The sequence below is a fragment of the Ictidomys tridecemlineatus genome, chromosome 7, assembly GCF_052094955.1.
Source record: "Ictidomys tridecemlineatus isolate mIctTri1 chromosome 7, mIctTri1.hap1, whole genome shotgun sequence".
Classification (NCBI taxonomy): domain Eukaryota; kingdom Metazoa; phylum Chordata; class Mammalia; order Rodentia; family Sciuridae; genus Ictidomys; species Ictidomys tridecemlineatus.
The window spans coordinates 166,598,768-166,615,950 of record NC_135483.1 but is presented as its reverse complement, the minus strand read 5'-3'; the positions used below and the strand labels follow the sequence as shown (position 1 = coordinate 166,615,950).

General features: G+C 35.2%; 1 protein-coding gene and 2 non-coding genes across 5 annotated transcripts in view; all 3 read right to left on the bottom strand.

Moving 5' to 3' along the window:
* Nop58 (NOP58 ribonucleoprotein) overlaps window positions 1-16,983 on the bottom strand; it is a 29,582-nt gene extending 12,599 nt beyond the window's left edge. The window contains exons 1-5 of one of the 3 annotated variants that reach the window (XM_013364600.3): window positions 16,709-16,983; window positions 10,165-10,241; window positions 7,624-7,676; window positions 4,339-4,460; window positions 2,293-2,429 (exon numbers count right to left, since the gene is read on the bottom strand). In XM_013364600.3, coding sequence (XP_013220054.1) covers window positions 2,293-2,429; window positions 4,339-4,460; window positions 7,624-7,676; window positions 10,165-10,241; window positions 16,709-16,753 — 434 coding nt within the window. In that variant the 5' untranslated portion in view covers window positions 16,754-16,983. Of the gene's footprint in view, window positions 1-2,292; window positions 2,430-4,338; window positions 4,461-5,022; window positions 5,359-7,292; window positions 7,410-7,623; window positions 7,677-10,164; window positions 10,244-16,708 lie in introns of those variants that run through there. The other 2 variants (XM_040294721.2, XM_078017871.1) reach the window with 2 other exon arrangements.
* On the bottom strand, window positions 7,429-7,515 carry LOC120883829 (small nucleolar RNA SNORD70). Its single transcript, XR_005726019.1, has one exon. It is a non-coding gene; the product is annotated as a small nucleolar RNA SNORD70 (small nucleolar RNA).
* On the bottom strand, window positions 8,334-8,422 carry LOC120883830 (small nucleolar RNA SNORD70). The gene has a single exon (XR_005726020.1). It is a non-coding gene; the product is annotated as a small nucleolar RNA SNORD70 (small nucleolar RNA).
* Window positions 16,984-17,183: the final 200 nt, after the last annotated feature.

Below are 17,183 nucleotides of genomic sequence, written 5' to 3'. Positions count from 1 at the left end.
GGTGGTAGAGTATCCTTGTGTTCAATTCCTAGTAGTGGTGAGAAAAATTAACACCTTTCTTTAAAAAAATGTTTAAATTCTAATTTGTTATATATGACAACAGAATGTATTACAATTCATATTACACATAGAGCACAATTTTTCATATTTCTGGTTGTATACAAAGTATATTCACACCATTCATGTCTTCATACATGTACTTAGGGTAAAAGATGGTGGAATGAGAAAATTAACATCTTAAATTCAAATTGAAATCTCTGTCTTCAGTTATACTGTTTTCAGTTTTTCTAAGTAGGAAACCAAGTTGAATATAAATGCACTTATGAAATATCACAAAGCACACATTTGCTACAACCTGCACTTCTGCAACATGAATTAGTTTATATGTGAATAACAAACAAAATAATGCTGTGTAGAGGTAAAAGTCATATTGGCTCATATGATTTTTTTGGTAGCACATCAAGGCTTTATATCACCTCTTTCAAGAAATATTCCAGGGCTGGGGTTGTAACTAAGTAGTGGTGTGCATGACTAGCTTGTGTGAGGCACTGGGTTCAATTCTCAGCACTGCATATAAATAAATAAAAAGGTCCATTGACAACTAAAAAAATTTATAAAAATAAATATTCTAGTCTCTTAACATCTAAAAACAAAGCTATAGAACAATTTCTAAATCTTGGCAATACTGGCTGGGGATGGTGACGCATGCCTGTAATTCCAGGAGGCTCAAATAGGAGGATTGGGAGTTGAAAGCCAGCTTCAGCAACTTAGTGAGACACTTGCAACTCAATGAGACCCTGTCTAAATAAAATATTAAAAAGGGCTGGTGATGTCCCTCAGTGATTAACACCAAGTTCAATTCCCAGTATAAAAAGAAAAAAAAAATCTTGGCAAAACTGACAATAATTATTACTTATAGGAGGGTGCCAAGCTATACTTTGTAGGACATTTTCAGCATCCCTGATATTTACCAATTAGATGTTGGTGGCATACTCTATTACAGCATCAGTTGTGATAACTGAAAATATCTCTAGATAGTCAAATAACTTAAGGGAACATCTAATTGTCCTTAAGACAACCACTGGTATACACATTGTTGTTTAATCCTATATGTGGGTAATGATTCAGTTTCAATACTTACTCTTAGAAAAGCTCATTTAAAAATTCTTCCTGGCCTCTACTCTTATTTCTATAATACAGCAGCTTCAACCTTTTCATTAGTCTATATTCACCCCTGTCCCTACTCTGTAGTTTGAACTCGGGACCTCAAAAATGCTAGACTAGTCCTATGCTCACCTCTTAAAATTTGTATTAGAGACTACTGTTTATTGTAGTAATTCTTTCTTTGCACTACTGGGGATTGAACAGAGCTGTGATCTACCACTGAGTTACATCCCCAGCCCTATTTTGTATTTTAGTTAGAGACAGGATCTCACTAAGTTGCTTAGCACCTCACTAAGTTGCTTAGCACCTCACTTTTGCTGTCTTTTAACTTTCGATCCTCCCAAGCAGCTGGAATTATAAGTGTGCATCACCATGCCCAGCATGTAGTATTTAATATAAACTTAACATGACTTTTTAATTGTGCTATACCACATATAGAAAGAATCATTTTTCAAAATATATTGTTGTTGTTCATGAACCTTTATTTATTCATTTATGTGCAGTGCTAAGAATCAAACCCAGTGCCTCACACACTAGGCAAGCCCTCTACCACTGAGCTACAAACTTAGCTCATAGAATCATTTTTTATAGTGCTAATTATACAGTTGCATAGGTTTTAAGTATTCTACCTATAATCTCTTACTTTCTTCACAAACTATTTTTAGTACACCAGAATATCAAGCTTTTTGTGAACACAGCACAGCAGCAATGTGCACAATAATGAACCTCTCATTAAACATGGGAGAGGTAAGATGCCTTATTCTAAAAAAGTATTAAAAAACAGGGTAAAAAAATCAACACTGACCCATACATACAAAATGGAAGGAAATATAGCAGATCTGAAAATTCTGGGAAGTGGCAGTGGGTGGAGGCATAGTATTAGAGTTGGTAGAGATAAAATAAAATGAGGGATCCAACACTAGAATGGTAAATAATTCCTATGATGAAGTTTTAAGAACCAGCAATAGGGCCAGGTTGTATGGGTTCAAATCCTGGCTTTATCATTTATCAGCTTTACTATTTCATAGTATTAGTTTCTTCAGGAGGTTAATATGAGGATTAAGTTAATATCTAACATTTTGGGAACAGTTCGACATAAGCTGACTTTATATTTACAGTATTTCTCACCTGTGGGCCAATCCAAGACACATGGCTGACATTTCACGTGGTTCTACCCCAGGGATTAATCCATCCATTTGTGATCGGATTCCTCTCATAAGTTCATTAACGACAGGACTATGGATACAACTGAGATTCAGTTTTTCCTACAAGAATAAGGACATTTCTATTAAATAAGAGATTTCCTGAAATTAGTTCTTATATGTTAATGTACTGATGTGAGCACATGCATTTTCAGTTTGATGAAGTTTCTTATATGTTTATAAATACTTGAGTATATTGTGGATAGAAGTCAAATCTGTACAAACTTCCTGGAAGATAGCTTGACTAATCGAATTAAAAACTATAAATGATGAATATAATTTGACTTAGTAATTTTGTTCCCTTTTTTAAAAAAGGCTTTGAGGATCTTTCATTACTTTGTTATTTGACTTTCAAATGTAATTAATTAAAAACAAAATTGAAGTATAAAGGTAATACAATTATAAGATTGTAATGAAGCCGACACACCTGTAATCCCAACAGTTTGGGAGGCTTACGCAGTAGGATTGCCAAATTCAAATTACCCACAATGGGATAATTTTTTTCTTTCCCCTGCACACCTTCATTTTTCCAAACTGCAGTGTATTGGCTAACTATTTCACACTGGTCTACATAGTTCTAGTCTATCTCATGCAAATATTAACAGGTATGCAAAACTCATTTAAGAAGAAAATATATAGCTGGGTACAGTGGCGTACACCTGTAATCCCAGCACTTTGGGAGGCTGAGGCAGGAGGATTGCAAGTTCCAGACCAGCCTCAGCAACTTAGCAAGACCCTATCTCAAAATAAAAAATAAATAGGACTAGGGATGTGACTCAGTGATTAAGTGCCTCTGGATTCAATCCCTGCTCCCCACCCCCTGCCACAATTTAGTTTATTATACATGATAATCTGTATAAAAACTTATTAAGTAATAAGATACTTATCATCAATATGCCCTTCTGCATGCCTTTGTAGGTATTCTTATACCACAAGTATGAACACTTGATTCAAGTACTGCTTACTATATTCTCTTAGGCTTTCATTCTCTTGAGTACAATGTCTACATTCAGAACTCAACTTGGAATTTGAATACTTCAGTTCATAAAGATACTGAAAATGTCTGTTTCTTCCTAATGTGCTAAAAGTTATAGCCTTTAACAACGAATATATATATATATATATATATATATAAAGTTACGCCTGTGTGTAATGCAAAAGATGGAGAGATAGATATCATCAAAGAAAAGCTCATTGCCTAATAGTATTAGAAGTAATCTATTTAAATGAACTTCTTAAAATTAACCATTGACTTATTACTAAAGCTCTTAAATCTTAGCACTTTGCTGCCATTTCACATAGTTCTTTCCTGACTTCATGATTCAGAGGTATGTTTTATGATCACAACAATTAGCCTGTGGCAGAAATATTTACTTTAACTACTAAACATCAATCTATCATGAATGGATCTCACTGTTCTACATTTTGAGTTTGGTATGTTAGTTTTCCAGTCTTTCCTTCCACTCTAACTATTTCTAGCAAGTATATCCCCCTACTAAAGATTTCTAATAAACACCTAAAAAATAAAATAATGACCCCATTTTTGTTGAAAAACTGTACTCTGTATGTGTAATAAGAATTGTAATGCATTCCACTGTCATATATAATATAAAAAAAGAGATTATGAGTATCAGGGATAGGGCTAATTTTAATCTTTTTTTGTTGATCTGTATTTTCTACAATGAACAGGAACTACTTATATATATGTTTAGTTCTGCTAATACTAATCGAAATTATTATGTAGCTTAGGAAAAAAGATATAATATGAGAACTTAAGACAAACAACTTATTACAAAGGCTAGGCTTTGTAATTAGCATCCTGTGAGATCAAACTAGCAGGCATAAAAGAAAGTCATGACTTTAAATTCATTCATTCGTATGTTCATTTTAGTGTTTGCGGGCCTAACACAGGGCTTTGTGCATATTTAGCACATACTCTTATCATTAGGCCAAACCCTCACCCCTACTTTACCTTTATGACTCCTCCTAGTTTAGCATCAGCTACAGCCAGAGGTTCATGTGCTTCTTTCACTATTTTCTTTAGAACTTTCTTCAACTGCTTATTGATTTTGCCCTCCATCAGAGCTGTGAATGCTTTTTAGAAAAAAGAAAAACACAAGAATTACCTCAGATTTTTAACTGCAAGAACGTATTTTAAAATCTAAAGCAAAACAAATACTTCCTTTTGAAAGGCCCAAATTTAATGTCACTTCTGAAACAATCAATGTGAATGGTTACATATCTTATAGGAAGGGTTTCTATCTTTATGTCACACAAATGTTCTCACAAACTCTAGGAGAGGATAGTAAAGTCTTAGATTTATTCTCCTGTCATTTCAGATAGACTGGCTTGATGTCCTGGACTGCAAAATACCCTAAAATCATATAAAAATGAGTTATTAGAAAAAAGGAAGGCTGTGCAACCATGTAAGCATGTTTGAGTGGAGGGAAGCCTTATTTTTGCTAATCCCCAAACCAGATGTATCATCAGGCCTGTGCCTGTAAATCTCCTGTTAACAAGCCCTTCCTTAGATATATACTTCCATCTTCCAGACCCATATGTACTTAACACTTTGTCTGAGGTTAAAAGTATGTCTAGCAGAAAGAAAGACCTGCCAGTTTCTAATGTCAAGCAGTTTGCTTCATTAGCCAGGTACCTGTTCTTCCCTCCTGATTCCATGTCATCCATTTGAATTACAAGTCCATTGCATCAGTTATCTGGGAAGATTCAAGGTGAGGACAAAAAGCATCTGGCTCTCACATAGCTTTTGCAGGTTTCTAAACTCTTATAATTTTTACATTGATTCCTTAAAATCTATCCTTCTAACAACAGTCTTCTTTGCATGCCAGTAACCCCAGTTGACTCAGGAGGCTCAGGCCCTAAACAATTTAGTGAGACTCTGTCTCAAAATAAAAAGAATCGAAAGGGTTAAGGATGTAGCTCAGTGGTAGAGGGCTGCTAGGTTCAATCCCCAGTACAAAAAAAAAAAAGAGAGAGAGAGAGAGAGAGAGAGAGAGAGAGAGAGAGAGAGAGAGAGAGAGAGAGAGAGAGAAAGGTCTTCTTTATATTTTTTCCTTATGTAAGGTTTTAAACTCTCAGATTGGGGATGTAACTAGTGGCAGAGCACTTGCTTAGCATGCTTAAGGTTCTGAGTTTGAGCATCACGTACCTACCTACCTACCTACTACATGTACATAAATAGAAAAACTTCTTAATTGAAAAGTTTAAATTTAACTTTTGCTTCCTATTCCTAATCTTCTATATCATCTTTTATTTATAACCTAGTGTTCATCCTCATTTCTTAAGTTAAAAATTCCTACTCTAATAATTATACGTATCTTCCCCACATCAAAATTTATTATTATATTTAATATAAAACATAAGTAAGACTAAAAACAAGCCTCTCCATACTAATGGCGTATGTGAACTTCTGGGACCCACACAGAATCTTGGTTTCACACTCCATTAAACTCTAGTTTTTAAAGCTATGGGATTTAAAATGTACATAGTGACATTTACAGATACAAGTTTGGTGCTATCATGTCAAAACTGGGATGAGGCAATCCCCAGTACTGCAAAACAAAACTCTAAGGGGATGTTTCCCTTACTGGTAAAAACAGGAAAAGGTACCACAGGTTTTTATGACTGGATTCCTTAGAGAACTTACTCGAATTCATATACCCCATGATTATAAATCCTGTATAGCCAGATGCTGTCCTAGAATCTAAAAATTTGTCAATTTACAGCAATCTCTGCATTGTAGAGATTAGACCAGGGCAACTTGACTTTTTTTATTTTGGGTGGTTTTAAGAATTGAACCCAGAACCCAACACATGCAAAGTATGCATTCTACTATTAATATACTTTCCTAGCCAGAGATATGACTTTAAATAACAGTGTGACAAATTTGAGAATCACTATGAGATAAACCTATTAGCTACTAATAATAAAATCTTGCTTTGCATTTAGGCAAAGATTGACTTATCCATTTAATATGTTTAATAACAGCTGGTCAAAAATATCTCCAAAACATTAGCAATGATACAAAAAAAAGAATTCACAAGAAGATACTAGGGATCAAGGATGCAGCATTTCACAATTTGAGGAGGAACAGGTAATATCATGATCTATGCAAACAATGCCCCCTACTGTTGGGAGTATAGCTAACACAATATTGCTTGGGATTTTATCAAAATTCTACCCATACTTAAGCAGATCTTTTAAAGAATTCACCAGGGCAACAATATCATTGTTGTGCTATATGGCTGAAGGAGCCTTAGAACTACTTATTTAAAGAAAGAAACAACCAGAGCAGGCAGTGGTGCAGAAATGTAATCCCAGCAACTCAGGAGACAGAAACAGGAGGATCCCAAGTACAAGGCCAGTTACAGCAACTCAGCAAGACCTTGTCTCAAAATAAAAAATAGTACCAAATAAATAAATAAACAAACAAACAAACAAACTGGCCTCATTATTGGATCCTCATTTAGCCTACCCTCTGCAAGGTGGCCAATAATATTCAAGCATATTTATTTTCAATTTTCACTCAGAATCATTTCTTTTCCTATGGTTGATGAATAAATCATTTTTATCTGTCAAATTCTTAATTTTAATATTCTTCCTTACAGATGTTCATTTCCTAATTTTATCACACAAGTAGTTGGCTGATTTGCAATATATAATTTCAGCAACTTTATCTGTCCTCCTTTTTTGCTAACTTAATATAAACAAAACTATTGTGACCCTCCATAGTTTATTAAAAACAAAACTATTATTTTTCCTATGATTTTTAATTATATTGATATGCTTACCTGAATGTATACCCCTGGAGAGCCTTATCTTTTTTTTCCTAATTGTGAATCCCAGCTAGTCTCAACTTTACCCTTGGATCAAACTATCAGAGAGCTGTGTACTTGACCACATTACCTTGGTCCCTTGCAGAACAGCTTTTACTGAATTGTGCTTCAGCATTATGCTGCTGGTTTCCACAGGGAGATCAATTTAACCACTTCTCACCTCTCATCACATGGGGGAAAACCAGCCCTATGGTGAAAAAAGCTAACTCAATGTTGTCTCAGTGGTAGTGACGAATTTGAGTTAGATCACTTAAATTCAGTTCCATTAAGAATGCATCATTGACAACATTGAATACGGTTAACTCAGGCAACTGAAGCAAACAACCTTTTAATAAGGAAAATAAACTACCAACACCAAAATAAATTAAAAAAAAAAAAAAGCTTCTAGTCTCTTACTTTACCTGCTAATGCTTCTGCTGTATCCTGAAATTTCTCAAAATGCTTTAGCTTTACTCTAGAATTTAAAAGAAAAGAAATATATTATGGAAGCATATTATTCTACAAAAGCCATGAAAACAGTGTTGGTGTTTCCAAAGCGTGTAGCAATAAAAGAAATCGACTGTTGATGAGAATCAAGGTAAAAAATTAGAATATTCTTCTTAAAGTTACCAGTTCTTCTAAATGTTGGGCTAGCAATGTCCAGAATCGTACAAAGTTATACACTTTGAAGAAAACTCAGGCCAAGAACAAACATGTTGAAGCTTCAACATAATCCCTGCTGCTTATGGACACAGATGACTTTTACTACACAACACAGAACTGACCCAAGGAAAAAATATTTGAATCCCTCTTAAGGAAGGTATCTTAAGATATTTACTTGTCTAACCAGTACAAATACCTTTTAAAAAGTCTACTGTTGCCCCGCACCACCCCAGTGGCTTGGGAGGCTAAGACAGGAAGATTGTGAATTCACCCATCTCTAAATAAAATGCAAAATAGAGCTGGGGAAAATAGAGCTCAGTGGGGCCCTGAGTGCCCCCGAGTTCAATCCCCAGTACCCCCCCCCAAGTTTGTCACATCTGTTTCCTTAACTTTTTGTTTTGCCCCTTTTATCCCATATGCATTTATATGCAGGGTTACATTTTATGTAGAAAGAAATGTACATGGTTAATTCATAGTTGTCTCAGTGGTAGTGACGAATATTTGAGCTAGATCACTAAGATTCAGTTTCCATTGGAATACATCATTGACAACCATGAATTACCTTAACCCAGCAAAGCATGACCCTTGAAAAAGGAAAATCAGTCTTCTATTTGCCTGAAACAACTGTTTTGTTCAAAAAATTGTAACTATTAATAATTATTAATTGTACATTCAGTGTTAAATAAGATTTTCTTACCTGACAAGGGAACATGGCGATTCCTTTCAAAAAAATAAATAAATAAAAAGCTGGCGTGGTGGCTCACACCTGTAATCGCAGCAGCTTTGGAGGTTGAGGCAGGAGGATTTTGAGTTCAAAGCCAGTCTCAACAAAAGCAAGGTGTTAAGCAACTCAGTAAAACCCTATCTCTAAATAAAATACAAATTAGAACTGAGAATGTGGCTTGGTGCTTGAGTACCCCTGAGTTCAATCCCTAGCACCAAACAAAACAAATATACATGTATACACATACATATATATAACGTATATATAAAACAATTTAAAAATCACTTAAAAATATAAAAATCTGAAGGAAAAGTAATAAATTCATCTTTTTCTGCCCCACCTTATCCTCACGTCTATCTTTTTTGAAGTGGCATTTGTTTGAGTCTCTCAATACTTGAATAAATGCATATAAACACATACACTACAAAAATGGGATCACATTAAACAAATTACCCTGAAGCTTGGTTTTCTGAGTTTCATGAACATCACTCTGAACTGTGAAGAGATTTATATACCACAGTTTATGCAACAATATCATTACTGATGGACATTCAAGCTGTTTTAATTTTTTGGGGGGTTCTACTACAAATACTACAATCTATATTTTGCTTCTTTAATTGTTTAGTATGCCATTTCTTTGGGTTTAACACTCTTTCACAGCAGTAGCAAGTTTCTCCTGTGTTTAATCTTCAGATGTACCCTCCTCCAAAAAGAAGTTTCCTTTTACTCTTTTGCCTTGTGTTAGCAATAACAGAAGTATTATCAAATACCCGTTGGCATCCATGGACATAATCATATACAGATCCCTCCCAAAACCACAAGTATCAAGAGGATCAGTGGTTCTTCCTAGGACCACATTTATCAAATATTTCACAAGTTGATTCACAGATGGTGGAATAACTATATTGACTCTACCTTGAGGAAATGCCAGTTGTCCCTCCCACCACTCATTTCTTCAGTTGAGCTATCAAAGTTGTACTCTATTTTCTTGCCAAGAAATCTTGAGGAGTCCAAGACAGGAATTTATCTAGAATTTATTAGCTAGTTATTTTATTTTACCAGAGGGAACTAGGAAGTAGAAGTCATTAAGAATGAATATGCTGGGCTGGGATTGTGACTCAGCGGTAGAGTGCTCGCCTAGCACGGGCGAGACCCGGGTTCGATCCTCAGCACCACATAAAAAAATAAAGACATGTTAAAAAAAACTTTTTAAAGAAATAAATATTTAATAAAAAGAATGAATATGCTAAGTAAAAAAATCTGAATATCAATGCAAGGAAATCAGTATTCCTTGCTTTGTACAATTACTTTTAACAGAAATTTATACTTAATTCAATCAACTGTTTTCAAATACCTATATTCATTTTGGGGTGCTGTCCACTCTAGTCTGCAAATAATACAAATAAGCTGAGATGGCCTATGTTCCAAATAAAACATCCATAATAATTAAGCTCATATTACCATTATTCATAAAGCTGATTTCAAAACAAAAAACTGAATGTAACACTATACAAATGGGGTGGGGGCCACAATCTTAAATGTTAAGTGTTAAATTCTAGGTTTCAAGATTACTTACATTTTATTTGCTTTCTCTGGAGTTTCAAATTCTTTCCACAAACTATCAACCTCTTGAAGTTTCTTCTCATTTAGAACCTACAATAAAATATTTAAATAGTTTTCTTCAAATGGACCAATGCAGGCATTTGCTACATTCTTCAAGTACTATACATATAAAATGAGGGTGGTGAAGGCTATTTTTCTAACTGAAATAATGAATTAGGTTTCTAACCCAGTACAAACTTTTGATCAAATTACTAGTTCATGCATACTTTTAGGAATTACACTGTGCACTTATCTTTGCACTGTTTGAATATACCACGATTTTTGCTTTAAGGATGTCTAATTTTTCCTTTTTAATGCTTCAGAAAAAAATTATCTTTGAACTAAATGCAGTGGTACATGCCTGTAATCCCAGCAACTCGGAAAGCTGAGGCTGGATTGCTGGTTCAAATCCAGCCTCAGCAACTTGGCAAAACTCTGTCTCAAAATAAGAAACAAAATAAAAAGAGGATGGGGATGTGGCTCAGTGAAAAAGTACCCCTGGATTTAATCCCCAGTACCAAAACAAAAAGATCTTTGTACCTTCAATAAGACAAGCGATTGGAAGTGGAGTTAATTGATCATGTAAAATAGGCTTATGTTGACAGATGTGTCCACTTTGCTTTTAAGAGATCTTATCAGTTTCACTTAAATCAGTATATAAAAGCCCAGCACTAAGGCCTATGCCTGCAATTCTCCAGCTACTCCAGAGGCTGAGGCAGGAGGACTGTGAGTTCAAGGCCAGTCTCAGCAACTTAGTGAGCCTCTATTTCAAAATGAGGAGGGGGGTGGGAGGATCGATATAGTTCAGTTGTATAGCACTCCTGAGTTAAACCCTTAGTACCATAAAAGGAAGAAGAAAAAAAGAAATACTGCAAAGTGTAAAACTTAAGTTTTCAGATGAGTAAGGCAAGATAATATTAAAAAATTTGTTGTTCAAATTAAACCTGACACAGCTTAACTAGATATACTTAAAGGAACCACAAGTTATGGAGCTGTAAACATTACAAAGTATACTGCTGGTATGAAAAAACTATATACTATGCTAGTTCTATTTTGCAAAACATGAAGCTTTAGAATCCAAAAATTCATGACTTCACTAAAATATTTACTGAAGTTTTTTTTTTTTAATGGAGGCTCATAGAATATTCCCAACTTTTAAGATATTCAGAAACTGCAGGAACCATATCCAAAGGTCACCGACTGTCAAAAGGATGTGTATCAAATAAGGGATATAACTCATATGATTCACATTTTTTGTTCTAGCTGAAAAGAAATGTATATGAAGATAACTTCTGGGTAACAAAATTGGCATATTAGAAGATATATCACCACCCTTAAATTGAAGTTAAAATAACAAAGGAAATGTCATAAAATCATGGTGATTCATGACTAAGCAAAAGGTTTGAAAAGACTTTCTTAAGGAAAACAAAACTTGGCTATTACGTTCCCAACCATGAAGTAACATGGAAGATAATATTACTAATAAAAACAGAAAAGCTGTGTGAACAATAAAAAATACATTTGTTTTACATTTGCCTCAAATTTATAAACATTCATTTTAGATAAGAAAACTTCAAATACCTGTATACAAAATCCATTTTAAGTTTACTTTGGATTAATACAGTAATATTTTCCTTTCTAAGTAGAATCAGTATATAACTACTATTACCATTAAAAAAAATCTTTAGGGGCTGGGATTGTGGATCAGTGGCACACATGAGAAACTGGGTTCCATCCTCAGCACCACATAAAAATAAAAATAAAATAAAGGTATTGTGCCTACCTATAACTAAAAAATATATATACATATATATAAATCTTTAGAACTATTTATACTGTTTGCTATTTTTAAAACATGTCTATTATCTTATGGACACATATATTTACAAATGAAATGAAATGTCCAGATTTGCTTCAAAACAAACTAGTGGAAATAAGTGATCACTAATATAAAATGAATCTATGAAGGCTATGTGACAGAATACAGGGAAGTTCATTACTAACCTTGCCCCTGCTATTGAAAATTCTTAGAGTAAAAAGAAATAAAAAATAATTCCTTAGTGTGCTAGAAATGACCAGAGCATCCTTTTCTATTCCAGACAGGAAATAATCTGACTAGAAAAGAGTGCCAGTACACCAAAAACTACCTTAATTTTCATTTCTTATTATTTGGGATTTTGTATTTTACTTGATAGTTGATGGTATTTTTTAACATTTTGCTTCATCACAGACAACATGGACAAGTAATGTTTTATGAAACTTGTTTGTGTACAAGATAAATCAATAACTTAATAGTGTAAGATGTAAATTACTCAAAAAGGTACCAACTGGGGGGCTGGGACTAGGGCTCAGCGGTAGCACGCTTGCCTGGCATGTGTAAGGCACTGGGTTTGATTCTAGCATCACATATAAATAAATAAATAAAGGTCTATCAACAACTAAAAATAAATTTTAAAAAAAGGTACCAACTGATACATGCAACATGAGTAACTTCAAAAGCATTATGCCAAGTGTAAAAAGCCAAACACAACGATTAAAATACTACTGCATTTACATGAAATCACAAAATTATACAAACAGAAAGCCGATCACTGGTTGCCTACAGCTGGGAACAACTTGAAAATATGCAGAAGATAGATCCCATCTCACTCCAATCAGAATGGCAATTATCAAGAATACAATAACAATAAATGTTGGTGAGGATGTGGGGAAAATGGTACACTCATAAACTACTGTACTCTGGAAAGCAGTATGGAGATTCCTCAGAAAAACTGAAATGGAACCACCATTTGACCCAGTTGTCCCACTCCTCAATATATAAAATCAGCATACTGCAATTACACAGCCACATCAATGTTTATAGCAGCTCAATTCACAACAGCTAAATATGGAACCAATCTAGGCACCCTTCAACAGATGAATGGATAAAGAAAATGTGGTATATATACACACGATGGAATATTGCTCATCCATAAAAAAGAATGGCTTTATAACTTTTGTCAGTAAATGGATGGAAATGGAAACTATATGCTAAGTGAAATAAACCAATCCCAAAAAAAACCAAAGGATGGATGTTCTCTTTGATATGCAGATGCTAACACAAAAGGAGGATGGGGGATAAGAATATGAAAGGCAATAGAATGGATCAGACATAACTTCCCCATGTGAATAAACCACCAGTGAAACTTCACATCATCATGGATGACTACAAGAATGGGATCCTAATTGGAATGGGCTGTACTCCATGTATGTATACTATATCAAAATATACTACTATCATGTGTATCTAAAAAAAACAAAAAGCTTTTAAAAAAAGAAAATAGGCAGAAGAGGCTCTTGAGATGAAGCATCCTAGAATGCAGGGGTGATGGCACAACTGCATTTTTTTCCCCTAAAACTTATCAGGTGAGGGGCTGGGGCTGGGGCTGAGCAGTACTGCACTTGCCTGGCATGTGCAAGCCACTAGGTTCGAATCTCAGCACCGCATATAAATAAATAAAATAAAGGTCTATCAACAACTAAAAATATGTTGAAACAAACAAACATATCAGGTGAGTTATATAGCATGCAAAGTATATTCAATACAGCTGGAAAAATATATTACTCAGTAATTTTGTTGTATACAAGCATTTGGTATGTGCACCAGAAATTTTCCTAAGTTTTAAGAAAATGAAAAAACAGAATGCTATGCTATACAGCTGCACTATACAATGTGACCATTAAAATTAAAGGTATTTTTATTTTAAAAAATCTGCGTGGGTCTCAGGATACAGCTCAGCCGTAAGCATGTGAGAGTCTCCCTGCATTCATTCCCTAGTCCCACTCACCCCTGACTCCCAAATCATCCCCTCATACTAGCTATATGACAAGCACAAAAGTTTTACATGTGGTTAGTGGTTACTATATTGGACAGCATAGCTAAAGGCCTGGGCTTAGCAATACTAACAGCTGCCTGTTCATCTTATGCTGTGCCCCAAGTGACACAAATTGAGTTTTGTTAACATTCTAGAACTGTATTAGTTATAAGTAATAATAGAAACAACTATAATTAATAGCCAGGCATAATTCCAGCAGCTTGGGAGGCTGAGGCATGAGAATCACAAGTTTAAGGGCAGCCTCACCAACTTAACAAGGCCCTAAATAACTTAGCGAGACCCCGTCTCTCTCTCTTTTATTAATATTTATTCTTAAGTTTTAGGTGGACACAATATCTTTATTTTATGCTTATGTGGTGCTGAGGATCAAACCCAGTGCCTCGTGCATGCTGGGCGAGCACTCTACCACTGAGCCACAACCCCAGGGCCCTCCCTCCTCTTCAATAAAATATAAAAACAACCGGGGATGTGGCTCAGTGGTTAAGCATCCCTGGAGATTCCATCTCTGGTACCCTGCCCCCAAAGTAACTACAATAGTTGCTATAACAATCTTTGCATTAGTACATATTAAAAAAAAAAAACTCTTTTGTGTGTGTGTGTGGGACTAGAAATTGAACATAAGGCCTGTACTAGGACACCTAGGACATACCTCCAAGCCCTATATAATCTTCTTAATGACTAATAAAACTTCTAAATTTACTTTTACTATATATATAGAATTTTATGTGTACACTGGGTTGTATATGAAACATTCCACATAAATTGAGGTGAAAAAAATTTCTTAAAGCATTCTCAAAACAGGAATTTTCTTGTAACCAATATAATTTTATACCCCAGTATTTTTAAAGACTATGGGAAGCTAATAAATATGTACTGTATGTCTACCTTTTTGATAATTCACGTCCTACAATATTTACCTTCTGAAGTATGTAATTTGTTTCACAAAATTGTGATCATTGCTGCTATTTAACTTCAGAACATTGTTTTATTCAGAAGAAATCAATAACGAATATTAATGCTAAAAGTTATGAAATAATCAGTATTCTATATTCAAGCCTGACTTTAGGTTACAAAAACCACATTAATTTTGAACAGTAACTTGCAGAGAAATAACATTGAAGACTGTAACAAAATACTTATTTTTATAAACCAGGGTATTCTTCAATAATATAAACCAGAAACTCATCAAGAGACATGGTTGTATACTTTAGTTTTATGACCCACATCTAGAAATCAGACAGTTGCTAAACCAATTCCCTTTCATACAATCAGAGGCATCCAGTAGATTGCAAACATGCTTCCTCCTAACATCCAGTTCAGAATAGCATTAAAATCAATCCACCAGACTCATTGATAGACACTGATTCAAAATATGACAGATCATATGAATAAGAGAAATTAGGGCATACCCAGAATTCTAAAAAAAGAATCTAGATTCCAAAAGACTGGAGAAAGGAAAAATAAACACATTTTAGAGATCTAATGGGAACGAAGGCTCTAAAAGTTCCTTAAAATTGCCAATACTGCAATTACTTACAGATTACTCCAATGACAAGAAAAATAAGCAAAGCTGTATTTTGGCTTTAAATTATTATTTCACTGGTTTCCTTAAAAAAATAAGTATCTGACATAACAAATGCACATAAAAGTATATTTTCAAATGTCAAAAGTTAAGTTTTCTGTACTTTCGGATTCCTACCACAAATACAAACTTGAGTTTTTTGATTGACAACTGAAACTGTACTATGTTCTAACACTTTTGTCTTATATCAACACACACACCTAGAATATGAAAACTTTGTTTTTCGTTGCTATATTTGAAAAGATCCTGACTAGCACATGGTGAGCACTCAACCTAGCTCTTTCCTTCTAAGACTCCAATAACATTCCACTATACGAATGTCTCACTGTTAAACCATTTCCGTGCAAACTTTTCCTATTAAAACAATCAAGTCTCATATTGGTATCACTAGCTCAGATTTCTCCTCTAATCTTCAAACCTGAAATTCTGAAGTGTACCCATCTACACAATTGACTTTAAAATTTTAAAAGACAATGCAAGTTTCACATACCCCAGATCCACAAATCTCCAGCAGCCGTGGCCAAGAAGAGCCTTCTTACCTAACCATCTTAAGTTCCTACCTTTTAGAGTCCTCACCGTTCACCTCCATAACTTTCAACACAAGCAATCTCAACTTGTTTTAATTAGTGCAAATATATCCTTGCTTCCCTCCCTGTAACATAGTCTTAACATAGAATAACCTTTGTTAAAAGACATATTACATCAGGTTACTCCTCTGTTTAAAAGCTTTCCATCATTCCTCAAAGAACCCAATAAAACTCGAGCTCTTTAAAATAAATGCAGAACCTTCTTTTTTTAAAATTTACAATACAGAACTTTCCTTAACACGGCTCCTGACCACCTCTTCAACTAAGCCAAATTCTCTAAAGCAGAAAGGGTCGCCCAAACGGCGGGGCCACGTGCTCACCGCAACACCGGACCCTCAGGCCTTTCCTTCCTTTCCGAGCCCAGCGACCTAAAAGGTATCCACACGATCCTCTGTTCTTTCGGCCTCTCCTTTATCCCTCTTCTCGCTTGTTCAATACAGGCCTTCCCCTCCAACGGCTCAATCTCCCACCTACCTTAAAGATGGCGTAGCCAACCGACGTTTCAAATAGCACCAACATAGTGAGGCCAGGTCACGGCGCCGCGCGGCCCGCCACGAGCTCTTGTACCAGTGCAAAAAGACCCACCAACTTCGCAGCCAAAAAAGGCCCGCTAAGCCGAAGCTTAGAGCACAATCGTCCACGCCTTCCCGTGAAAGCTCAAACCACGCTGGCTAAACGTTCCACGTTGGACTGCATGAGGACCGCAGGCAAGCGCGTCCCTTCCTCCAAGGATTCTGGGATATTTACGTCACTTCCGACAGAAGACTGCCGCAGAGAATGCAGTCACTTCCGGAATGTTCCCGCCATAGGAGGTGGAGTAGTGGGCCACGAGAATATCGCGAGACATTTCAGGGCTCGAAAAGAGCTTTGTCGCCACCCGACTGCTTTATCAAAGGGAAAAGGGTTCGCTTTTTATTATTTTTAAATTCTTTCCGCACCTTTAAAGAAG